The sequence below is a fragment of the Balaenoptera musculus genome, chromosome 5 (genome assembly GCF_009873245.2).
Source record: "Balaenoptera musculus isolate JJ_BM4_2016_0621 chromosome 5, mBalMus1.pri.v3, whole genome shotgun sequence".
NCBI classification, from domain to species: Eukaryota; Metazoa; Chordata; class Mammalia; order Artiodactyla; family Balaenopteridae; genus Balaenoptera; species Balaenoptera musculus.
In genome coordinates this window covers 68872783-68899887 of record NC_045789.1, presented here as the reverse complement: position 1 = coordinate 68899887, position 27105 = coordinate 68872783, and the positions used below count along the sequence as shown (strand labels likewise).

The window sequence follows — 27105 nt, the reverse complement described above, 5'->3', positions numbered from 1 at the left end:
CCCAATGCAGCCAAAAAATAAATAAATAAATATTTTTAAAATATATTAAAAAAATAAGTTCTGAATTACATATTTGATCTTCAGCATCAAGCTACTCATCTTTTTCCAGAAAATTCAAGTCTCTACCCTTTTTTTGATATTATACTGTAATCAATCCTAGTCAGAACTGAGTTAACCTAAAAATCAGCTTACTTTACTATTTTAGTTAAGTGTTTAACTTACTTATTTACTATTTTGAAAAGTGTTGAACTAATTACTGCAGTAGATTGTAGGGATTCTCTTCAACTGTGACATTTTTCTCTACTTGTTGGGACAGACTACGAATGTGAATAAATTCATCTTTAATTAAGTTACCTGTGAGTTTTCTCTGCAAAGAATCATTTAAAGTATTTATGAAATGAACTATTTAACCAAACCCACTTTAAAGTTTTTAAGAGTTACAACTTCAGTATAACCCTTTCAGTTTCTTTCACGTAAGCATTCACAGTAATATGTTCTTTCCGTTGGTCTCTTTTCTGGACAACTCTAATTTACTGAAATGCATAGAATTCCCACCACCTCACAGGGGTGCAGTGAGGAAAAAACAAACACAAATCAACAAGTGCTAAAAGAACACCCTTTCTAAGGTCTTATATATAAAGCTAAAGAATGGAAGGAGGAAGGAAATGTATATATAGAGGTGGTCAGTGAACACACTGTTGAAGGAAGTCCCCCTTCCTTCAACTAGCACAGTGTGGTTTAACAGCACGCTAGCCAGAAAGATAAGACATCTTGGTTCAGCTAGTCAAATGGGACGTCACTTCAGAGAAGGTACCTGACTCAGTTGTTTGTTCCCCAGTGTCTTCACCTGTGAAGTAGATGGTGGGCAAATGTGTTGGTTATCTACAGATACACTTTATGGAGATGCCACGGAGAACAGAGCATTGCAAGTAGGTACGCAAAACCCCTGTACTTTTGTGAACTCTATGCTATGTAAAGTCTAGGAGCAGAGGGAAACCCAAGGGCCAGGAAAGTTAAGACTCCCAGGTAATCCAGAAAAGCATGGGTGAGTGCAAACAACAGTGGCACACAAGGATAACTCCAGGTCTCAAGAGGCCCCCTTCAAAACAGACTGGATGCAGTATAGGAAAGTTTGCCATTTTGAATCCAGAAAGGCAGAAGTATAACGTAATCAGACTGTAAGCTTAACAAAACCAGAATCATTCATCTTTGAATTCCTCCATCCCTACCATACTGTACATACTCACTAAATCTTTTCTGTACAAATGATGAATGAATGAAAACAAATGAGCTGAGTCCCATATAACAAATAAGTGCATAGACTCTCTTTTGCCAGGAAATATATAGAGATGAAATAAATATTAACATTCTACATATATATATTCCCCTAAAAGGAGAAAAATTCACATGTTACAATCTCATGAGCAGGGAATTGCACCTATCCATCTTACTTTTTGCAGTGGCAAATAAAACTAAGGAACAGCTATACCTATGTGATTACTTGGAATAAAGACAGAACTTTTCCAAAAGTCTTCACATACAACTAAGATGATGGGGTGGGGGGGGGACTCCCTTCTCGCAGTCTATTAAAAATCACTAGAGATTTCATTTAAGTCTCTTGCTTACTCATTTAATTTTATTTAACAACTATATTGCACATATTTTGTGCAATTTTTCAATTCAGGTGTTTACCAATGTGGTATCATGCAAATATTATAGGCAGTTCTCTAAGATAAAAAATAAAAAAGGTACATGAAGAGCTTTGGTAAGAAGACTATAACAATGTTTTTAATTATCTGAAGTAGCAATCATCAAGCCATCATGAGATAATATTTATCTCAGAAGTACAGGATAGTCACAAAACCCAAAGGCTAATAACGTCAAGAGTTCTCTTAAGAGAGTCAAGGAATTAACTACTGAATAACCCAGGTGTTTCTAAGTGCCCTTCTATAGGTGATTCTCTACGTGTACCTGACCAGCATCAACCAGTGGCTAAACCATGTTCTAAATGGATTTAGAAACAACTCAAAATGTAGTTTCACTTTCTCAAATGGCCATGTGATTTCTTCTGACAGTTCATACTCTGGCTGTTTTCAATAATGTCCACATTTTAGTTTGGGGGAGAGATTAATACTAATAAATACTAAATAAAAACATAGTTTTGATTCTAAATTTAAATAAGGCATCTTCTCAACAACTAAAATGGAACAAAATTGCATGGGAAATAACTATTACAATGTCTCTAAAGATCTTTTTGCTTACTTGAAATACTAACTGATCATCACTATTGTAATTATTACCAATAAAAACTTTTTTGAGCAGGCAACGGGTACAAGATATTGTGTGATATGTTGAAATTAGAAGGCAACAACCTCCGCCTTCAAGGAGATTATTATGTAGTTGGTGATTTTAAAGAGGCAATAACAATAATAATACATATAAATTTAACAGTAATTCTGAAGGGGCTGGCATTTACAACTGGGGGGTAGGAAGGTGAGCAAGGTCTCTCACTTAAGAGTAAGTCAGACAGAGAAAAACAAACATCATATGATATCACCTCTATATGGAATCTAAAAAAATGATACAAATGAACTTATTTACAAAACAGAAACAGCTTGGGATTAACAGATACACACTACTTTACATAAAATAGATAAACAACAAGGTCCTACCGTATAGCACAGGGAAGTATATTCAATATCTTATAATAACCTATAATGAAAAAGAATTTGAAAAAGGATACATATATACACACAAACACACACGACTGAATCACTCTGCTATACACCAGAAACTAACACAACATTGTAAATCTATACTTCAATTTAAAAAATAAAATAAAATTTTTTCAAATTTAAAGAAAAACAGAGGACTTGAGATGGGAATTGGATGAACAGAAGGACAACTGTTAGGCACAGCAAGAGCAAAGCTTCAAAGGCAAAAAAGTGACAAGTATTTTCAAGCAAAGGGGTCTGAATAGTCACTAGATGGAGTCCATTCTGTGAACAACCATATTATTTAAGCTGTGTAAGTGCCCTCACCTACCTGGGCAACCCAAACTCATCCTTTCCAAAACAAAGGCAGTGCAATCAGAGAGGCTGATCTGAGTTTTGGTCCAGGCTTAACAACCAGCTTACTGGGTGACCTGGAGCAAATCATTTCCTTATCTTCAGTTTCCACAAGTGGAAGACTTGAAGGTTATTCTTTAAAGTTCATTCCAGCTCTAAAATTGTATGACTTCTTCACTACTAACAAATAATCATCCCCATGAATGGGTAATTATCAGCATATAAATCTATGTAGGTCTAGAACAGAACAGTTTCACAGACACACCAAGCCCTCTTCCACCCCAGGGCCTTTGCACATGATGTTCCCACTGTATGAACGGGCTCTTTCTGCCCAACACTGCTCATACTCCAACCCATGGCCAAATGGAGACCTTCCCCAATCCCTCCCCAACCCCACCCCTCACCAAAAATCTATATAGTCTGCACTTTTACCACCAATGCTTCCTCAACTCATATAATTTGGTCTCTTTTTTAACTGTTCCTCAGGGTAAGTGCTATCATACCTATCCTCATCAACAAACACTTAATAGAAACTACTAATTACAGAACTAGCTTCAAAGATTTCTAAGAATCCCCAGCCCAGCAGTTCACGATGCAGAGAAAAACAAAACTCAGCTTACGAAAATCATGATGTCAGATACAGTTCTTTTTTTTTCCAATTCAACAAGTGACACGCACTTCTGATTAAGACGAGTTTCTTTCAAGATAGGCAGGTGGGAAAAGGGGGTGGGGAGGAAACACTGTTTATTTCAACTATACTGCCATTTCCCAAACATTCTGGGAATTGTTCTTTTCATAACTGCCTTCAGTGCCTACAGCACAGTTTTTTGAATAGATTCAGTCCTAAAATAGCTATATAAAACTCTGATGGAAATTTGACTTTTTGATAACACTAAAAACTGCCGAGAGCTAAGTCTTATGAATAAAATAAACTAGGTAATACCATTTATGAACAGAAATGCTGATTTTTCTTACGGCCTTTGTCTCTCTCATCATGATACAAATAATCACTGAATAAACCACAAGTATCACAGCCAGATCCAAGAGTATTTTTTGAGATCTAGAATCCTTTTATTATTTCTATTTTTAAGTAGCATGAGGACCAAACCTTTGATTAAACTCCCTCTTCATTTATTAGAAATTACTCATACTGTACTGTTCTCCAAAAAATGCTTTACATGACTAATAATTATTTAACACAGAAGAAGAAAAAGTTAAAATTGAGGTGGGGGAGAGAGAAAGGGAAACAGGAATAAGTGATTTCTATTCATCCCAGTGGACCAGGCTAAAATAACTTATTTCGCAGGAAGGTGATCTTCAGCCCCTAATGAGGACCATGAGAATGAGAGTAGGAGAACAACTCTAATGATTTTTAAATCCAATTTCACGTTTGCGGACTCTGATATACAATCACTGAGTGTTCATGATGTAGTTGGCATTTTACAACAAACGACAAAGGACAGTATTTCCTCCATACATTTCTCTTCCCTGCACCATAGACATTTCCAAACCTTATGTCTTGACCTACTAAATGCAATGTGTGATCAGGGATTAGATCCTGGATTTGGGCAAGGAGGGGAGGTTGAGAAACAGCTATGAAGACATCAGTGGAATGATGAATGAAATCTGACTATGGACTCTGGACCACATAATACTACTGTATCAGTGTTACATGTCTTGATTTTGATCATTGTACTGTGGTTCTAAAAGAGAATGTCCTTATTTTTAGACAATACACAACGAATTATTTAACAGCAAAAGGGGACTGTCTACAGCTTACTTTCCAATGGTTTGAAAAACATGCATATGAAGAGAAAGAGACCAAGGAAGAGACCAAGAGAATGACAGAGCAAATGGGGCAACCACAGGTAATTTGTGAATCTGAGTAAAGGTTACTTGAGAGTTCCTTGTACTATTCTTGCAACTTTTCTGTGAGTTTGAAACTATAGCAAAATTAAAAGTTACAAAAATATTTTAGGAGTGTGGATGGAACAAATGGTATTCTCCCTCTTTTCTATCTTAAATAGGTTTCTGCTTCCTAGAGGAAAAAAACAGTGAACATTATTAAATGAAAATGGATAATTTGACAAATTAAGAAGGTAAATCAGACCCTAGGACTTCAGACCTGCATCTTGGCTCTTTTAAGTGATGAGGAAGGTCAGATCCAGGACAGTAGAATAAGAAAACAGATATGAATCAAAAGTGGGGAAAGAGACACCAGAGAGGAAACTGAGACACAAGACAGGAAGTTGATACGACCTTATTTCAGAAACAAGGAAACTCAACTGCCAAAAAGAAAATGAGTTTTCATGGGATAATAGAGTTGAGAATTTTCAGAGCCCTAGTGCACTAACCACTGTACCGTCTACAGAGCATCTAGAGCCGTCCCACTTTTTACAAGCTAGTGAATTGTCTTATAACCTCTAAAGTCTGATGCAAACACTTCCAATTGTCCTATAGTAAAAGAAACCATTTTGTCCACCCCACACTCGCCCCCCAGAATCCTAGAAAGTGCCAGAAGATATAAATCTTCAGGTAGCAATTAGAAAGGTCCCGTAAACCTATGCTTCCCACTGGGAGTCCACCTAGTCTAGGGATACAACTAAGGGAGAAATATCTGATCATTTCAGAACCTTAATAAGCTCTTATGCCTATATCACTAGAGTCTCCAGGTTCCAGGGGTGGTAAAGAAAACAACTCTATATGACCCAGAAGGCCTTATAGAAATATGAGAGGTTGCCCAGGATATTCAAGAGACTCGTGCCATCATCTTATAACTACCTCCACCATCCCGACAGTTAACCTGGGTAAAAGGTTAAATTTTCAAACAACTCATCACATAGAATGTTTGATTTCAGTACAACTGGAATAAAAGGATAAGGGAAGCATCATAGGAGGAGCACTGAACTTAGAGTCAGAATACCAAGGCTCAAATCCTGACCCTTCTACTTATTAGCAGCATGACAACCTTTCTGGTTGTTCATGATGTTTGCATAGGATAAATCTGCCCTGCCTGCTTCTAAGGGTTGAGGTCTCCCCATGATTCCTTGGACCCATCCAGCCATCCAACGTGTACTGAGCACTCAACTCTGCACTAAACTCTCAGAAATACGAAGATAGAAAAGCTATGAACCCTGCCCTCAAAGAGCTTGAAGTCCAATGGGGGACACAGATATGTAGATAGAGTCAAGCAACCAAGATGTCACAATAAAAATATGGACGGGGCACAAAGGGCTGAGGTGGGCTGGGGATTCTACCACTGGTGGGAGGGACACAGGAAAGGATTCAGAGAAGGTGGGGATCGAGCTGAGTCAGAAAAGATGAGTAAGTGCTTACTAGGGCACTCAACACATTTCTGATGGATAAAATAGATATGGATAGATAGACAGAGCCTGGTAGGCAGGCAGAGGAATATATCACTTCAAGTTGATTGAACAATAGCAACAGAGGCACAATGTGAAAGAGTAACTGCAGGTAGAAGACAGTTGGGGATGGAGGAAGGAGAGAGGGAAGACAAGGAAAAAGGGCATCAAGTACCTTGTATTCCAAGCTAAGGAATTTTAACTTGATCCTAGAGCAGATGCAAAGCTACAAGTTTTAAAAATCCCTCTTATGGTTGTATAGTTGAAAGATGAAGATCCAAAAGTAAAATCAACTAGGGCAGTAATCCACCAAGAGAATGGAGTTGGGAGCTGCAGTAAGGTTGTAATGAAGGGAAGGAGAATTCACAGGACTTAGAAATAGATTGGATGTGTGTTGGGTTGAAACAGTGATGGCAGGGGAGTTAAGGGTGTAAAGAGACAATATATTTATATGAAAGCAATTTCTAAACTATAAAAACAATTGAAGAACGTTGTTTTCTAAAGTCCAATTAGATAGTGGCACAATCAAACAAAAACCCTCGTTTTGTCTGACGTTAATTTTCTTCTACCACAAAGAAATTTTTTTAAAAAAATCATAACTGAAAGTAATAAAAATATCCTCAAAAGTTTTAAAATAAAACTTCATCTGTATTATAGAGAGATTTAATAGATTTTTTTCCTAACTTTCCCCAGAGTATCAAGGTTGTTTCAAAGATAGGCTCTGAAGAAATAGCCCTGCGATTCATTAGTATTTGACCTTTTGTAAGTTTTTAAACTTTCTGAGCCTCATATCACACATTTTTGAAATGAGGGTACTAATAAGACTTCATACAGTATCGTTTTGAGGAATAAAGAAAATAATGCATGTACTTTTTTAGCACAGTGCCTGGCCTGTATTTGGTACTCAATAATTTGTATCATAATTACTACTAATGTGCAGGGAAGAGTTAACACGACAGGCCTATGACATGCCTACAAGGTTGGTCCTTGGCTGGCATCTGGGAACTTGCACTTTGGGAGTGGAGGGCTCTCCCATTCCCAGCACTGATAAGAATGGCTCACTGGGCCTAACCTGTTTGTACAAACAACCTGGCTTATGCTGAACACCTGCTTTCCTTCTGGAGTCTGGAATTTTGGTACATACTTAGACAGAGGGTGCCTATGTGACCAGCCTCCAATGAAAACCTTGGCCACTGAGTCTCTAATGAGGTTCCCAGTTAGAAAACATTTCACAATTGTCACAATTCGGTAATGGAGGAATTATACACCCCCTTTGTGGCTTTGCTGAGAAAGGACTCTTGCAAGCTTGTGCCTGGTTTCCTCCAGACTTGCCCTAGGCACCTTTTCCCTTGCTAATTTTGCTTTTTCTTCTTTCACTGAAATAAATCATAGCAGTGAGTTAAACTCACTGCTCAGTCCCCTGAGTTCTCCTAGTGAATTACTGAACCTGGGGTGGCCTTGGGGATCCCTGACACAACTAGTCTTCCTATTCCTCAACCTTATAAACTATTGTCAGTTTTCATAACAGAGGAGTATTACAGACAAGAAACCAACAAAACTGGTAACACCAAAGTCCAATTATAAAAATTTCCTGATTTCTTAGCTAACAATAGTTGCAGATTTACATGCTACTCGAAATTTTTGTATTCAAATATCTAAACATATAAAAATCTCTCCATTCCTTGTTTTCTCACCATTATTTAACAGGCCTTTTTTCTGATTAAACTCCAGCCCTGTTCTTCCCTGGATTCCATCTCAAAACCATGTGGAGGCTCCAGCAGAACGTCAGGTGGTCTAACCCATGTGTAATTTAGTTCCCTGACCAGAAAGCAAGAGCACAGTGTCCTTTGTTCTGTGTTATTATAAGAAGAGCAAACAATATAAATTGTCAGTAAGGTCTTTTATCGGTTCACTAGAAGATGCAGAAACATAAGCTAGTTGAGAAAGAGCAAGGAGGACAAACCAAAGAATGGCCCACAGCAGAAACTGAAACACAAGTTTTACAACATGAGACTTGGAAGAAACAGCTTGACTGAATTTCTCATCATCTAGAACAGAATTTCTTAGCATACTTTGAAAAGTACAATAAACTGTACTTAATAGGAAAATTTTCAGTAAAAAGCTTATTGCCATCCTATTGAAGGAGCTGGGGTCCAGAGAACCAGGAAAAGACTGATGTCTGACTCTGTGATTAACTGAGAGTTTTAATAAAGGATGAATGTCACTGAATTGCTACAAAGAAACTAGGAATCATAGCTACTAGATCAATCAGTAGCCTACCCAGTATTTCTTTTAAAAACAGAACTATGAACAACTAAAATAAATATCTCTGGGGCTACCGCAGAATGGCCCCCATGGTTTTTCTAATCCACTTAGAGTCTTACACTTTTAACAAAATATTTTTTTTTAATACCTGTTGATTCTGGGCGCAGGGCGCTGGGCTGGCAGGGCCCAGCCCCGGGCTCCCTGGCTGAGGCTCCTGCCCCCTGCTTCCACACGTAGGCATCTCTCGGGACAACTGGCACAAGAGCCGCAAGACCGGGGACAAGAGAAAGCTCTACCACAGGAAGTGGAAGTATGAGCTGGAACACCCCGCTGCCAACACCAAGATTGGACCCCGCCGCATACACACAGTCCACGTGCAAGGAGGGGCAACAAGAAGTACTGGGCTTTGAGGCTGGACGTGGGGAACTTCTCCTGGGGCTCGGAGTGTTGTACACGCAAGACAAGGATCATTGATGTTGTCTACAATGCAACCAACAACAAACAGGTCCGTACCAAGACCCTGGTGAAGAACTGCATCATGCTCATTGACAGCACACCGTACCGACAGTGGTACAAGTCCCACTGTGCACTGCCCCTGGGCCGCAAGAAGGGGGCCAAGCTGACTCCTGAGGAGGAAGAGATTTTAAACAAAAAACGATCAAAGAATATTCAGAAGAAATATGATAAAAGGGGGCTTCCCTGGTGGCGCAGTGGTTAAGAATCCGCCTGCCAATGCAGGGGACACAGGTTCGAGCCCTGGTCTGGGAAGATCCCACATGCCACAGAGCAACTAAGCCCGTGCACCACAACTACTGAGCCTGCGCTCTAGAGCCTGCAAGCCACAACTACTGAGCCCCCGTGCCACAACTACTGAAGCCCGCATGCCTACAGTCCGTGCTCCACAATGAGAGAAGCCACCACAATGAGAAGCCCGTGCACTGCAGCGAAGAGTAGCCCCTGCTCGCTGCAACTAGAGAAAGCCCTTGGGCAGCAACGAAGACCCAACGCAGGCAAAAATAAATGAATGAATGAGTGAATGAAAAGAAAAAGAATGCCAAAATCAGCAGTCTTGTAGAGGAGCAGTTCCCGCAGGACAAGCTTCTTGCGTGCATCACTTCAAGAGCAGGCCAGCGTGGCTGAGCAGATCACTACGTGCTAGAGGGAAAGGAGCTGGAGTTCTATCTGAGGAAAGTCAAGGCCCAGAAAGGCAAATAAATCCTCTTCCCTCCTATCTTAGCTCATATAATAAAGGTGTTTATTGTTCTAAAAAAAGTGGGTTACCCACATTACAGCCCTTTTCAGATCACAGCTTCTAGGGCGAGGGAGATGAAAACAAGAACATTCATCCAAGGAAGACAGAGAACTGGGCAGATTAACCCAAACAGAGAAGAAACATAACAGTGAAGTGCTACTGGGCTTACCTAGGAGCTAGGCTGAGAGCTGTCAAGAAGGAATTCAGCCTAGTACTATCAGAACTTTTATTGTCTCAAGAATTCAGATTCTCATCTTAAAATTCCTGACTTTTTAATATAGGTAACTATTTCTTTTTAACTGTGGGAGGCAAACAAATCTGCAACCATATTTCCAACTGAGGGTCATAAGTTTGCCAATGAACATCAGTCCCCGAGAAAAGAATCCAGGAGGGATCAAAATGCCCAGCTCATGGGAGGAGGGGGGTTCAGGCAGGACTAGCTAACAGGACTAGGCTTCCCGGGCCAGTCAGCAGTAGCCAGAAAGGAGATGGATTCTTCTTTTTTTTTTTCTTTTTTTTTCAATTGAAGTATAGTTGATTTACAATATTGTATAAGTTTCAGGTGTACAGCACAGTGATTCAGGTTTCTTGCAGATTATATTCCATTATAAGTTATTACAAGATATCGGGTATAATTCCCTGTGCTATACAGTAAATCAGTGCTAAGTGTCAGAGGCTGGGCTGTTACATGTTGTGACAAGCTCTTCATTCTGTCCTTTCTGGTTCTCATGGTGGCGGAGGCTGCTGCCAGGAAAGACAGTGAGTGGGTCAGGTTCTCAAATAAGAGGATTTCCACTGTTCTCTTTATTCTGCTTAAGCTAAAGCAATTAGGGCACTTTTAACTTTGTATCATCTTTGTATTATCATTTATCATCTTCAAAGTGACTTAACAATTGCAATGTATTTCAACTGTATCAGTCCATGTTCCTAAGCAGGTAATGTAGGTTTCTGAGGGTTTTTTTTTGGTTAGTAAAGGACCACACTTTCCAACGTTTACTGTTACATTCCTATTCTTTTCTTATGATATTATTCAAATTATGACAAATCATTATTATACAGCAAAAAATTATTAATGTTTCCCCTTAAAATTTATTTTAGATTTTAAAATAATTCATATTTCTAGTCTTATCTGAAACCCTTTTGGAATCCTGAATTTTTCAGATTTAATAAATGTAATATAGCACATATACCATATACACTCCCAGCAAGAACTGGACAGCCCCACATAATTAAACACATTACTAATTCTGCACACACACACACACACACAAAATCACACTAAGATAAGGACTAAAAATAGCTTCATCTAAGGTCAGGTTTTGCAACTGAAAGAGTTTTTGAAGTTTGGGTCTTCAGCGTTTTGGGGATTTAGGAAGGTGGATAAAGGACTATAGTCCTAAATTAAGTGAGCCTGCAGAATTCCACAATGACAAGGTCACAATGACAAGCCACAGCAGAAATTAACAGAGTTGAGGACCACCAGCGAGAAGCAATGCCATTCTGTCTGTATTGGGGGAACCAAAATACAGAGAAATCTGTGGGAGAAATTCGTGGAAGTAAAACACAACAAAAACAAAATAAAAATGAGTAAATCTATTTCTGAGGAAGGTGTTCTAGGAAAATAGCAGAATTAAATAAAATAAAATCAAACATCAAGATCACCAACAATCTACTGTAACCAACTAGACAATGGCATGTGGTCAGAAAGGGCAACACAGTCTCCCAGCCATTCCCTAGAACCCAAGAAAATTTCTAAAAGGGAGGAACGTGGCTGGGCCTGCAGTACTAGATGAGGCACTCCCAAGGTGGCAGGAGAAAAAAGATGGGTCAGGGCTTCCCTGGTGGCACAGTGGTTGAGAATCTGCCTGCTAATGCAGGGGACACGGGTTCGAGCCCTGGTCTGGGAAGATCCCACATGCCGCGGAGCAACTAGGCCCGTGAGCCACAACTACCGAGCCTGCGCGTCTGGAGCCTGTGCTCCGCAACAAGAGAGGCCGCGATAGTGAGAGGCCCGCGCACCGCGATGAAGAGTGGCCCCCGCTTGCCGCAACTGGAGAAAGCCCTCGCTCAGAAACGAAGACCCAACACAGCCATAAATAAATAAATAAATAGATAGATAGATAGATAGATAGATAGATAGGTCAGAGGCCACTATATATGCATGCACCTCATCTAGTGGTAGAAACATAGAGGCAGGAGCTGGCTGATAACATGGCCCCCCTCTGCCACCCGCTCCTTGACCAGGTTCTTAGTGAGCCACTGCCCTCTGCACCCATCAAAGGAACTTTGCACTAGCTGCTTAACACAAAAAAAGTTGAACAGTTCTGTTGTCAGTCAACTTCACCAAATCACTAAGCAGTTTTAAGTAACTTTCACTTAATAATGAAGAAATATTCATATAAAGTGATGGACATAGTTTATACGTGCTAAAGAAGACTTTTATACATAATATGATAGTTTATGGAAAAGAGCCATGTACACAACATACTTAATGAATTCCACAAGGATCTAAAACTGATGTAGGAATTTGTTTTCTCTAACACATTAATTCAGTAGGCCGATATAAAATGTATACCCATGTATACTAAACCCATAATTATCAGACGTGTGAAAAATGTCTATCCATATCCTTAACTTTATCATTCAAATCCAAATGATAACAAATCATTACCTTAACTTCATTAACCTAAAGCTTACTCCATAAGATTTGGAGGGTATGCCGAATGTCAGTATTATAAAATAGTATCAACATGGAAAGCAACAAAGTAAACTTTGATTGTCTCCTACCTCTGCCCGACCCTCATAGTAGGTTAACATGGACTTTGTTAGCACAAAAAGTCTCTCTTTGTAATTTAAGGGCGATGTCTTCTTTTTCTGCTGTGACCTTTTAATAAGAATCTCTTCCAGAATAGTGTTAAAATTCATCTCGGTCTTCTGATCACTGTTTCTCCTGCCATTGAAGATCCCAGGGTTCTAAAGTAAGAAAATAAATAGTTGAAATAAAATGCAACATGTGAATTATCCAAGAATGCTGTCATTCCAAATTTACCAAAACAGATTTTACTCTGACCACAGCTAGAGCCGAGGAATGTTACTCCATGCACCTGGACTAAAAATGCCCAGGGCATGAAAGCTCAACCTCCTCTTCTTCCCCAGCCCCATCCTGTTCCTCCATGTCCCTGGATTTCATAAGAAAATCTAATCAAGGTTTGCCATGATGATGATTCACTCCTTTGTCCCTCCCTGCCATCCCTTAGCTTGCTGGCACACTCTTCTGCTATTTGATTGCAGGGAAACAAATATCTCAGCAGGAAAAGTACATTTCATCACCTGCATGGCTGGTTTAGGCTGATATTTAAATTGCCTCAGGATCTTGGTACACAAAACAGACAAGCACACAGGCATGGTAGACTGTGAACAAAATGCATTATCACAGTGGTGGATAGCATTCAATCTCCAGCTCTAATAAGGATGTAATCTTGATCAAGCATCCTCATCACCAGAGCCACGAGGATGTTCTCTGATACCTACACTACCATGCTCCACATTTCTCTTCCCTATGGCTCCTGTCTCAACCACAAGAGAAAGGAAACCCACCCAGTTACAGCTAATCCTACTCAGCTAACCTACCCTACACAGCTGCCCCTCAGGGCAGAGCTCACCTGTATAAGGTCCTCAGCCCTATATTTGGAGCCCCACGTCTAGACTATCCATGCCTAGACTAATAAGCCTTCTAAAATCCAACAAAATTTAACTCTCTGAAAACCAAAGACACTCAGAAAAGGCCTGAACATTCTTACCTGAGACAAGTTGAATGGACAACAGCCCTTTCTTCCCTGCCCTCCACCACACCCTGACAAGAAGTCATTGTGTATCAAACCATAGAGGCAACAGGAGTCAGGTGAAGAGCACAGCCGGGAACTTGATACTGCCAGTGAGGAAGTCTACCATCTTCACGCCCAACCCGACACCTCGGAAACACCCTTGCAACTCCCTATTACTGAACTCTCGTCATCCAATCAGGCCCTCCATTTTCTGGAAAGTTACTTTACCACAGCTTAACCTCTGAATATCATCAGTTTCCTTCATTCATAAAATATGGAGGTAAATACCACAAGGTTACTGAGATGTGGGAGAGAACTTATTAAGAAAACACTACACAAATGTTTATTATTGTTATTTTTTAATTCCAATGCTCTTTTCCTACCTCAAAGAATTACAATCTGGGCCATGACAGTAGCTTTCCAACTGGTCTTCCATTCACCCCCGGCTCCTGCCACATTTTATTCCAACTACATGCCCCTTATTCCCATTGGATCAACCTTCAAAGATACCACTTTCGTCACGCCATTTCATTCATCAGAAATCCTCAATGCTTCCCCAAAGTCCTCCCCATCACCTGCAGGATAAAGTCAAAACTCCTTAGCCAAAACACTGGACATTGTCCACAATCTGGCTGCAACCTAACATCCAATCTTTACTTCTACTGCTCCCCAAACACTCCACACCCCAGTCGAAATAGTCAGCATTCACTCCCCTTGGCCTAGAAAATTCCCTCTCTCCACCTATGAAAGCTCTACTAGCTCAAAACTCACCTCCCTAATGAAGCCTTTCCTGATGATTCCAATTAATTAAAAACCATCCAATTCCTGTACCCATGATCTCTGTATCACCCATCATAGAGCTCATCATTGCCTTCCCTGTTCTAGAGCAATAGATGTACATATTCTAACTCTCACCTAGATTTTATGCTCCTAGAGGAATAGTTCTCAACCTTAAGTGCACATTAGAATCACATAGAAAGGTTTTTTCCAAATGCAGATGTCCAGAATCCGTACCCAGATATTTTGAATTGGTCTGGGGTGGGGTCCAGCACATCATGACTTAATGTGCAGGTAGATTTGAGAGCCACTATCTTAAATGAAGAGAAATTGGGCTCTTACACTAACTCTTTATACCACTCTTGGTGTTTATGGATAACAGATTAGCAGCTGGATAACAGACCCAATTGACCCATTATCCTAAGCTGAGAAGTCAGAGAAAAAAGTTCTTGTTCCTTTGATTCTAAGTTGGTCCTCCTTATTTTAAACTAAAATTTTGGTACTCTATCTTTTTGTTCCTGAGAAACTGTTGATGTATAAATACACTTATTTGGAAATCATCTTTTCATCTCTGTGCAACGTATCTTCAATGCAGAGTAAAGATGACAACTTACAAAAACGGAGTGTAAGGAAAAAGCAAGATATGCCCTGGATAACAGGCCATACGCAAATGTCCATACCAGTGGGCAATACCATAGTTACCAAATGGAAGGCAGACTTTTGGAAAGCCCAGGAGGATAAGTTGGGCATGGCTCATCTGCAGTGCTAGAAGCAAAAGGCCTCAACACAGAGACAGGGGAGAACTATTTCATGTTGAATGTGTTGAAAAAAAAATTTTACCTGATTTGTATGAGAGGTGAATAGTCATATACAGAATCATATGAATCTCAGCCATCACCTAATCTATCTCACTCATCTTACAAATTAAGAAGTTGAGATTTAGAAAATTTAGTGACGTGCTCAAGGCCACACAAACCAAGACTAGAAAAGAAGTCTCCTGGTTCCAATTGAGAAGCCCTCTCCAGCATTCCATACCATACAGTTAAAAGTTCATTGTTGTTTTAATAATCCGTCGGTCAATGGGAAATCCTCACCAAAGAACACTATTAAAGTTCATATAAATGAAGGAAAATTATCTTGCAGATTTCCAGTTAAAGATGGAGGGTTGAACGTACACATCAGCCTAGGCTCCCTCCTGAAATCCCATTAAATCAGTTCTTTGTTGCTGCTGATATTGTTGTCATCACTAAGGAATTAACTCTCAAGGAAATAGGAAATAGGACAGCAGATAACAACAAAATTCTGGACACAAAATATTGTTTTGTGAAAACATGTTTATTGAAAACAAACATGTGGTCGGTTCAGCTGGGAAGAAGCCTGGAAATAACCAATTTATGCTGCAAAACCTCCAAGTAGCTCAGGAATCAGCAGAACCTGGTATCTCTAAAAGTGGTGGTAAAGGACTTAAAGCAAAAGAATTGTTTATGGGTCTGTTTAAGAGACTCCCCAAATCCCCTCTCCCATGCCATATAGCTAGGTGACTAAACCTCCCCAAACCTGGAAGAAAACTGGAGGTTATTTTCTAAAGTCTATAAAACAGAGGGTCTCTATACTGGGAGAAGCTATAAACAGTTGAGGCTAGGAGTACCATATTGCAAAGGGGGCTCTGCAGCTCTCAGAGCACTCAGCTCTCTTCTCCCACCTGACTCCACAATGTCGGATAAGGTCTGTACTGTGAGAAAAGACCTCAAGATGCAGACACAGGAGAGCTCCCCAACAGAAATGGCTCAGGAAAGCCTGTAGTCAGGAAGTTTCACCCACAAAGCTTCCAGTTGACTTTTTAGAGCCTCACTCATGTATGAGAGAAAGTCAAGGATCACCAGACAACTAAGGAATGACTCTAATATGAATTCAAACATGGGAAACAACAAACAAAAAGAGCAACTTGGAGGAAACAAAGACTGTTCAGAGAAAAGACAATGCTTAAAAAAACAAACAAAACAAACAAACAAACAAAAACAATAAAATCAGAGTTAAGACAAGATACTGCAGGCATGAAATAAGGTCAGGATACAGTCAAAATAAAGAACAGAGAGCCAAAAAATAGAAAAAAATAAGATAGAAATGAAAAGCTCAACAGAAGAGTTAGAATATGAAGTTGAGGAAATCTCCCAAAAAATAAAAAAGTCAATAATATTAAAACTTGGAGAGAAAATAAAATTTTCTGGACCCATCCAGAAAATTTAGCATCTGAAAAATAGGAATTCCAGAAGGAGAAAACAATGAGAAACTAATCAAAGAAGAAATTTAGGAAAATTTCCCCAAACTGAAGGTTATTTCCAGATTGATATAGAACCAAATCAAGGCAATTCTCATAAAATTTCAAAATCATGGGGATAAGAAGATTCAGCAAGCTTAAAAATAGGTTTTATAGAAAGGATCAAAATTCATAACGGCAATTATCAAGGGCACTATTAGAAGCTAGAAGATAACGGAGAAAAATTTCAAAGGAAATTGATTTCTAACCTAAAACTTTATACTCAGCCAAACCATCAATGCAACGACAAGAGAATAAAGACATTTTTCAAATATGCGAGGCTTTAAAATTTTTATCTCCTATCCACCCTTTTCAAATAGCTACTTGAGGACACACTCTATCTAAATAAAGAAGTAAACCACAAAAAACATGGAATCCAGGAAACAAGGGTTTCAAAACAAAAGAGGTGGGCTTCCCTGGTGGCGCAGTGGTTGGGAGTCCACCTGCCAATGCAAGGGACACGGGTTCGTGTCCCGGTCCGGGAAGATCCCACATGCCACGGAGCGGCTAGGCCCGTGAGCCACAACTACTGAGCCTGCGCGTCTGGAGCCTGTGCTCTGCAATGGGAGAGGCCGCGACAGTGAGAGGCCCGCGCACCGCGATGAAGAGTGGCCCCCGCTCACCGCAACTGGAGAAAGCCCTCGTACAGAAACGAAGACCCAACACAGCCAAAATAAATAAATAAATAAATATATTTTAAAAAAAAAAAAAAAAAAAAGAGGTAAGGAGATTCCCAGATGATGGTGAGGGGAAATCCTAAGATGACATTGAGCAACAGACCTAGAGCAACCAGGCCAAATTGACCAAGGTAGAAGGTTCTTGGAAGGAATTTTTCCAGGAGATGAACCTGAAGGTGTTGGGAGAAGATTTATAATAAATTAGTTAAAACTTAGCAAACCTAAAAATAATAAATCAATTGCAGGGAAAACAAAAAATTGTGCAGTAAAGGAAAAATAATCACAGTATGCTACAGAGTTCAGCTATAAATAACATCTGGAACATCATAATAAGGTAAATAATAAATAATAATCTTACTACTAGGATAAGTGAGTACAGGCAATGTGCTTGTGTGTGGATCCAGAAGTATGTTGTGAAAGAGAACTATATCCTCCATAGTACTAGTAGGAAGTCAGTACATCATACCTAAAACTGAAAAAGCAAGAAATATGTTACTTAGAGATTGACAATACTAACATTTTTTTTTAAAATAAAAGTGGTTGCCTCTGGCAATCAGAAAATTATTGGAAGATGGCAGTGGAAAGGTGTATGTTCTCTGTTCTCCTTCCCTAAAACTCTATGCAAGCAATAAAACATTAAAATCAGAGAGGAAGATAACTCCACAGTCCAGTGAACAAAAAGATGGCCATGAACCCCAAGCTACAAACTATGAAACACATATTTGCCAAATACTGTGAAAAGTAGACCAAAATAGGGGAGGAGGCTGAGTAGATTTCCCTTATAGTAGACATCATTGTCCTGAAAGATCAATCCAATGACCTTTTGATAAGATCAATGAAAACCAGAGGGATAAGCAACCATAGGAGAATCAGGAAGTATCCCTATAGAGTTACTATTTATACAGAAAAATAATAAAAATTATCATTACCAAGCTTTTACTATTTTGCTATGTGTTGGCACTGTTCTAGCAATAAGCACTTTAGATGTAGCAAAGCATTTAATTCAACAAAACTTCTAAAGTAGGTACTACTACCTAGACACAGGGTAAGAATAAGAGCCAGATTTTAATATACAGGCACATTCTAACCACAGAGCCTGCACTATTACCCACTACACATACAGTCTCTCCAGTGGAAGGGAAGGGGGAACTGAAGGAAACAGCATAATGATGTGCCATTTTCAGCCTCCTATTTAGGCAGATTGCTAAAAGCAATTCGACTTAATCTCCAGATTTCAACAGATACTCTATGACTTCCAAGGCATCATTAAGAGAGACACCAACCTCTCAATACCAAAAACTGAAGAGAGCAAATGAATTTATATTCAAACAGAAATAGACCCATAGACACAGAAAACAAACTTATGGTTACCAAAGGGGAAAGGTGGTGGGGATAAATTAGGAGTTTGGGATTAACATATACACACTACTATAAATAAAATAGATAACTAACAAGGACGTACTGTACAGCACAGGGAACTAGACTCAATATTTTGTAATAACCTATAAGGGAAAAGAATATGAAAAAATACATATATATAAGCATGTATAACTGAATCATTTTGCTGTACATCTGAAACTAACACAACATTGTAAATCAACAATACTTCAATAAAAATACATACATACACACATAATTAATTTTTTTAAAAAACTGGAGACAGTCTCTCTGGAGACAGTCTCTTTTAAAAAACTGGAGACAGTCTAATTTTTTTAAAAATCTGGAGACAGCAGATTTATAAAAACATTGTAAATCAACAATACTTCAATAAAAATACATACATACATAATTAATTAATTTTTTTTTAAAACTGGAGAAATAATAGGTTTGATGCTCTAAAGTAGAAAACGAAGATGAAACAAAATTTCAGAGTCCTCCAGCTCACTCTCCCAGTCATTTTCCACACCGAAAAGAACTGACCCATTCAGAAATAAGAATCACAAAGGAACCAACTCTGGGTTACAAATATCTTTTTAAAATAAAACTCGGAGCTGCAAGTTAAGCCCCTTTCCTCTGTGTCTCCTTGAAGGTGAACACAAGAACACTCTTTTCTTGGGACTTTCCTGGTGGCGCAGTGGTTAAGAATCCGCCTGCCAATGCAGGGGACATGGGTTCGAGCCCTGGTCCGGGAAGATCCCACATGCTGTGAAGCAACTAAGCCCGCGCACCACAACTACTGAGCCTGCGCTCTAGAGTGCCACAACTACCGAAGACCGTGCACCTAGAGCCTGTGCTCCACAACAAAGAGAAGCCACCACAATGAGAAGCCCGCTCACCGCAACTAGAGAAGGCCCAAACGCAGCAATGAAGACCCAATGCAGCTAAAAATAGATAAATAATTAAATTTATTTTTTAAAAAAAAGGGCTTCCCTGGTGGCGCAGTGGTTGAGAATCTGCCTGCCAATGCAGGGGACACAGGTTCGAGCCCTGGTCTGGGAAGATCCCACATGCCGCGGAGCAACTAGGCCCGTGAGCCACAACTACTGAGCCTACGCGTCTGGAGCCTGTGCTCCACAACAAGAGAGGCCGTGACAGTGAGAGGCCCGCGCACTGCGATGAAGAGTGGCCCCCGCTTGCCACAACTAGAGAAAGCCCTCGCACAGAAACGAAGACCCAACACAGCCAAAAATAAATAAATAAATAAACATATTTTTTTAAAAAAAGAACACTCTTTTCTTTACTCTGACTGCTAATTGTTAAAAGTTTGAAAAACTTAACACAGTCTTTGAACACCAACATTCCTTTTTTTTATTGAAGTACAGTTGATTTACAATATTGTGTTAGTTTCAGGTACACAGCAAAGTAATTCAGGTATATTTTTTCAGATTATTTTCTACTGTAGGTTATTACAAGAGATTGAATATAGTTCCCTGTGCTACACAGCAAATTCTTGTTGCTTATCTTGAACATCAATATTCTGAAGTAGGTAACGGACACTGTTCAGGTAATGAACACTGTTTCACCAATGAGAAACCCAAACCACCAAGAGGTTACATTCTCTGCCCAGTGTTGCAAATCAGAGTACCAGACTAATGGATCTCAGTTTCATGGTCTAGCAATTTTAGCCAAAAGATCTAAAAACTCTTTTTCATCATAAAAAATTCTGCCTGAAAATATATATATTTTATATATATATATATATATATTTTTTTTTTTTTTTTAATGGCTACTAAGGCTACCCAGCCTACTCTATACACCCTTTCATAACATTTTTAATCAAGGGAACAGAGGTGACTGTGAGTTACCAAATGATAGGATGGTAAGCGGTATAGTAAATAAGAAACAAACAGCCTAGTTATCAGGGTAGAAAAAGGATGAACTCCTTACAGGAAGGAGCAAAGAGTGATTTAAGGTTGTTGAAATTCTCACCTTACTAGGTTAAGCCATATGAAATTGCCAATGTTCGGCAATATTTTACCTACAAAATCAGCAATACTATCTAATTCAATCTAATACTTGTTAATGCCCTAAGATTAGTAGAGTTTAGTTAAAGCCCTCAATTTTGGAATTTATACATCAGAACACATTGCCTATTACACATCTTGTCATAGGTTTACGACAAAGTTAGTGCCTGTTTGCAATTTTAAGAAATCTAGCATGAATAAACATCAGACTGACATTTACCCGAGAAATCAAATGTGTGCCTGCCAACAGTATCTGTAGATTATATTTCAATTCAAAAGTACTTAAAATGGGTAGCTACTATATAGGAACAAATCTTACCATGCTCTCTTCTGCAATGTATACTCTCAGCTTAAGCCCCAATTTTATTTTGTAAAAGGGGAATTGAGTAGCAGAAACACAAGCAAAGAAGAAAAAAATGCTAGGCTGACTTCAATCAGAATAAAGGGTACATTCTAGGCTCTCTACTTATCATGAATTGGAGCTATTCCAGGATCAGGCAGCTTTGTAGCTCTAGAAGAAAGTAACACTTTAGCCCTCAGGTCTTCCTTGCCTATGAAACAAAGGCACCCAGGGATAACCTGTATTAAAGTCTTGACTGTGTCTTCTTTCAACCAACTGATATTGTAGCAGGCTGCAAAGTTTCGAGTAGCCTTGTCTGGTGATCTATTGAACCTAGGTCTAGATAAGAGAAGACTCAAAAGGTCAAAAGGCAAAAGTTACAGAGGCCAGCTGACTTATCTTTCCTGGTAATGTAGTCCCCCATCCAGCCCACTGCCAAATGGTGGGTGATTACAGTGTTGTACTGGGGGGCAAGTGAACCTGGAAATAGACTGAGCAGTGCTGCACTAAGGAGAGCTGTTTCTTATTGTCCATATAATACAGGTACATGCATTGATTTAACATGTGCTCTTTAAGACAAGTTTGGGTTTCACAATGAAGGTCCCCACTGTGGTCCTTGGCTATGACTGTGGTTGAGGGCCTCCTGGCTGATAAAGAGGAAGAGAAAAGAAAGAGAGAAAAAGAACAATGGATGGAGAAAAGAAACCATGTGTAATACTGTTACCCAAAAACTGGACTTGCCTCTTGGTGGGTATCGAGCCAAAAGACAGAACCAAACCAAAGAGCAGAAGGAAGGATTTATTTCTGGCAGCAAGTAAAGAGGACAACAGGGATATTTCCCAAAGCGGTGTCTCCCCAAACAGCAAGATTGGGGCTGAAACAAAGAGATTTCAGCATATATTGGGGAAAGGCTGACAGAGTCCAGGCACTAGTTGACTGAAGTCAGAAGGGTCAGCAAAGGTCGAAATCATCATTCCTTAGGTTCCAGTTGATCTGGTGGTTGAGCCCTCAAGAGGGTGTGCGTTCTGCAAAACAGCTCAAGTACGTGCTTCAGGCTAATCCTTACTGTTGAAATAGTAAACTGATGTATTATGGTTAAGTTATCTCCCTGGCCTGGTAACAGCTGTTTGTTTTTACCTTCTTTTGCTCCCTTAAAATCATTAACTAGTACTGAGACCTATTCTTCTGCAAGGGCAAGCATTGTGGCTGGGCTTAGATCACAAAATGGCTTAGGCCTAAAATGGCTGGGTTCTCTTCCTCCGGGGACCCCCACCCTATATGCTTACAATACCTCAAAGCATCAACAAATATATTTACTCTATAGGTGATTCATAGTTAAGTGATTCTAGAGAGAAGCAAGAGTTGTCATAAAAATTACTCACTGATCAATTAACCACATAGGTCCCAATCAAATATTCCTTCCACATCTAGTACTAGGTTTTGCTTATCTCACTGAATAAGGGAATGCAACAGTCAACAACTTCAAATACTCAAAAGATGAGGGTTTTCAAAAAGTCAATAATGAGAATAATGTTGGAGAATTGCTCCCATCACACTCAATGCCACTGGCAAATGAGGATCTTGCAGTTAGTTAGCTAGTAAAAATAAAATAAAATAACACAAGTGTCAAGAATGACTTACACTTAAATTACTAAAGTACACTGAAGCAAACTGCTTTTTGCTCCCTTGCCTACTTGTAACCCCCTACCCTCATCCATTCTTCCCTTCTTCCTGGACGTATGGGCTAGAGATGATACTTCCCAGCCTTCTTGGCAGTGAGATGTGGCCATCTAAGGTCAAGCCAAGCGGATGTGTGCAGAAGTGATGCGTGGGCCAACTTCAACTTAAAGACAAGCTACTCTCCCCGGATTTAGGGTATTTTTCACCTCCCCACCAGCTGGAAAGTACACATGGCAGACTCAACTTTATACATTCAAGACATCACTGTAGACAAGAGCAAGGGAGGAACAAGATGGAACCTAGTTCTTTTTTTTTTTTTTTAACATCTTTATTGGAGTATAATTGCTTTACATGGTGTGTTAGTCTCTTGGAACCTAGTCCTTGAATGACTTCATGGAGCAGAGCTGCCCTATCAGCCTAGACTTGGTACCCTACTTTGAGAGGTTAACACACTTCTATCTTATTTTAGAAATGACATATGATGGTTTCTTTGTGACAGTGACTTAATCTTTATTCTACCTCATGGATACACTCTTGCAAAAACTGATAAAGCTTTCTAACGCTTTCGAAAAAAATGGCCCTCTTTAGATCTGTGCTGACTAATTTAAACGTAAAGGCAGTCACAACTTTTTATCATGCATTTTCATCAGAAAAATAATCTCAAGAAAACAACTAATATTTGATTCCATCTTTGTTCTAAGAGTTAACAATTATAATCTAAATGGTGCCATATATGAGATAAAATAAACATTTTCACTTTATTTTTCATGATAAAGTCTGAATCATAAGGGTTTGTGTTCTTTTGTTTTTGGGGGTTTTTTGGTTTGGTTTGGTTTGGTTTTGTTTTTTACTACCTACTATGAAATGTAAGTGGATTCACTTTGACAACATTCTGGCATTAATTCTCCTCCCATGAAGGAATTTCTGATACACAGCAAATATTTCTCTTTCTGCTTCTTGCTAATTCAGAAGGAAACAACCAGTGAAAATAAGGCATGAATAACAAGTTTCTCAAGTAGGTAAAGTGATTTTCAGCTACTTTTATTAGAAAAAAAATAAAAGTAATTTGGAAATTATATATAAAATAACACCAAAATGTGTTCCTTTATTACATTAATCTGAATTGTTTTTAATATGAAACATTCATCTATGTCAACATATTATTTTCCTATTGTTTTCAAAATAGGAATGAAGAACCCAAGTCATTATAGCATTCAGTTTTTTTACAGAATGAGCAAGCTTCTTTAACAAAAATTTCAAGAACAAAAACAGTGAGGTTGAGGAGGAACCAATAGACTTTAAAAGTCTTACGAGACAGTTGAATGTGTGAGACAACTGTGGCAACTTGAATACTAACTGTATATTGGTGATATTTAAGTTTGTGGTAAGATTTATTTGATGATAACAAAATAGTGTTAGGTTGTTCTGGAGTTTTTTGGTGCGATGACAGTATTGTGATTGTACTTTTAAGAGTTCTTATCTTTTAGAGATACATACTGAAAAATTTACAGATAAAATAATGTCTGTGATTTGCTTTATAACCTGGTAAGGGGGATATGGGAGCACAGACAAAATAAAATTGTTCATGAGTTGATAACTATTGAAGCTGGGTGAGGCACACAGGAAGAGTCCATTATACTTTATTTTTGTCTGTGTTTGAAATTTTCCATAATAAAAACTTTTGAAATATGTTTAAGGGAATAGCATGGTTTTCCATGTCCCTGTCATCTAACCCTTTGGAACTGGTAAGAAAGAGAATAGAAAAAGATGAAAGGAGGAAGAGAAGGGAGAGAGGGGGAAAAAAAGAACCAAGGCAGCCAAATAAAAGTAGAAAAAGGTGGGTGGGCCCTCCTTCCTCCAGGATATTATTACCACGCTACCCAGCTCATCACGGAAGCTCTTCCAATGATCCCAATGATTCCCTGAGTCAGCAGAACCTCATGATAAGGTAATGTGATACCATTTCTTCCCCAACAAACAGGAATATGTGGTTTCTGGGGCCAAAAATAAAACCACAGTCTATGCAACATTTGTCCTTGTTATAACTCCTCTTCTTCCCTCTATTTCCTTTCCTTTCCCCTGTTCAAATTTCATGAAAGCAGAAGTTAGCTTTTCAAGCCTAAAGCACAATAAAAAGAAAATTCTGTACAGGTTAACAAAGAACCAAAGAATAGTGGGCAGTCAGGTAAAGTGAGTATATCCAAATTGCAGCCTTTTTATAAAAGAATCATTAGAAAGCTCACCAAAGGTAAGCATCACAACTGAAACTACAGAGCATACTAAAACAAGATGGCAGGGCTTCCCTGGTGGCGCAGTGGTTGAGAATCTGCCTGCCAATGCAGGGGACACGGGTTCGAGCCCTGGTCTGGGAAGATCCCACATGCCGCGGAGCAGCTGGGCCCGTGAGCCACAATTGCTGAGCCTGCGCGTCTGGAGCCTGTGCTCCGCAACAAGAGAGGCCGCGATAATGAGAGGCCCCGTGCACCGCGATGAAGAGTGGCCCCCACTTGCCACAACTAGAGAAAGCCCTCACACAGAAACGAAGACCCAACACAGCCATAAATAAATAAAATAAATAAAATAGTGTTTAAAAAAAAATTTTTTTTTAATTAAAAAAGAAGAAATAATAATGTTAAATCATTCCATAAAAAAAAAAAACAAGATGGCAAATTAGACCAGAGAATTATTTACCCTTACTTCTAAGACTTGTGAGGCTCAGTTAATGAAAAATTTCCAGAACTGAAATGCCAGCTGTTACATACCTGATCTCTAAAAGGATAAAAATACACTGATAAAAATACTAAACATTCTCATACATCACTTGTAACAAATAAAAATTGTAAACTACATTCAAAAAGTATCATGGGGGCTTCCCTGGTGGCACAGTGGGTAAGAATCCACCTGCCAATGCAGGGGACACGGGTTCGAGCCCTGGTCCGGGAAGATCCCACATGCCGCGGAGCAATTAAACCCGTGCACCACAACTACTGAGCCTGAGCTCTAAAGCCTGCGGGCCACAGCTACTGAGCCCGTGCACCACAACTACTGAAGCCTGCATGCCCAGAGCCCATGCTCCGCAACAAGAGAAAACACCACAATGAGAAGCCTGCGCACCGCAACGAAGAGTAGCCCCCACTCACCACAACTAGAGAAAGCCCACGTGCAGCAACGAGGACCCAATGTGGCCAAAAATAAATAAAATAAAATAAATAAATTTACTTTTAAAAACTATGAATATAAGCCATGATCTAATTACTGTGGAAGATGTCCAGTGACCTTTTTTTATGGGATTATAATTAGCACACAATATTATATTAGTTTCAGGTGTACAACACAGTGATTCAATATTTTTATACACTATGAAATGATTACCACAAAAGTCTAGTTACTATCTGTCAGCAAAGTTATTACAGTATTACTAACTATATTCCTTACGCTGCATGTTACTTCCCCATGTCTTATTTGCTTTATAGCTGGAAGACTGTACCTCTTAATCCCCTTCACCTATTTTATCCATCCTCCCACCCACCTCCCCTCTGGCAACCACCAGTTTGTTCTCTGTATCTATGAGTCTATTTCTGTTTTGTTTTTGTTTGTCTATTTGTTTTGTTTTTTAGATTCCACATATAAGTAAAATCATATAGCATTTGTTTTTCCCTGTCTGATTTATTTCACTTATTTTTCTCTGTCTGACTTATTTCATAATACCCTCCAGGTCCATCCCTGTTGCTGCAAATGGCAAGATTTCATTCTTTTTTACGGCCAATAGTATTCCATTGCACATATATACCACACCTTCTTTATCCATTCATCTATCGATGAACACTTAAGTTGCTTGCATATCTTGGCTATTGTAAATAATACTGCAATGAACACTGAGGGGTATATATCTTTTCGAGTTAGTGTTTTCATTCTCTTCAGATAAATATCCATAAGTGGAATTGCTGGATCATATGGTAGTTCTATTTTTAATTTTTTGAGGAACCTCCATATAGTGTTCTATACTGCACCAATTTACATTTCCACAAACAGGGCACAAGGGTTCCCTTTCCTCCACATCCTTGACAACATCTGTTGTTTCTTGTCTTTTTGGCAATAGCCAATCTAACAGGTGTGAGGTGATACCTCATTGTATACAA

General features: G+C 39.2%; 1 protein-coding gene and 1 pseudogene across 1 annotated transcript in view; one reads left to right on the top strand and one right to left on the bottom strand.

Moving 5' to 3' along the window:
• TEC (tec protein tyrosine kinase) overlaps positions 1–13768 on the bottom strand; it is a 93130-nt gene extending 79362 nt beyond the window's left edge. The window contains 2 exon segments of the mRNA XM_036852423.1: positions 12735–12920; positions 13748–13768. Of these exon segments, the coding sequence (XP_036708318.1) occupies positions 12735–12872 (138 nt within the window). The 5' untranslated portion in view covers positions 12873–12920; positions 13748–13768.
• Positions 1042–9910, top strand: LOC118895845 (annotated as a pseudogene).
• Positions 13769–27105: the final 13337 nt, after the last annotated feature.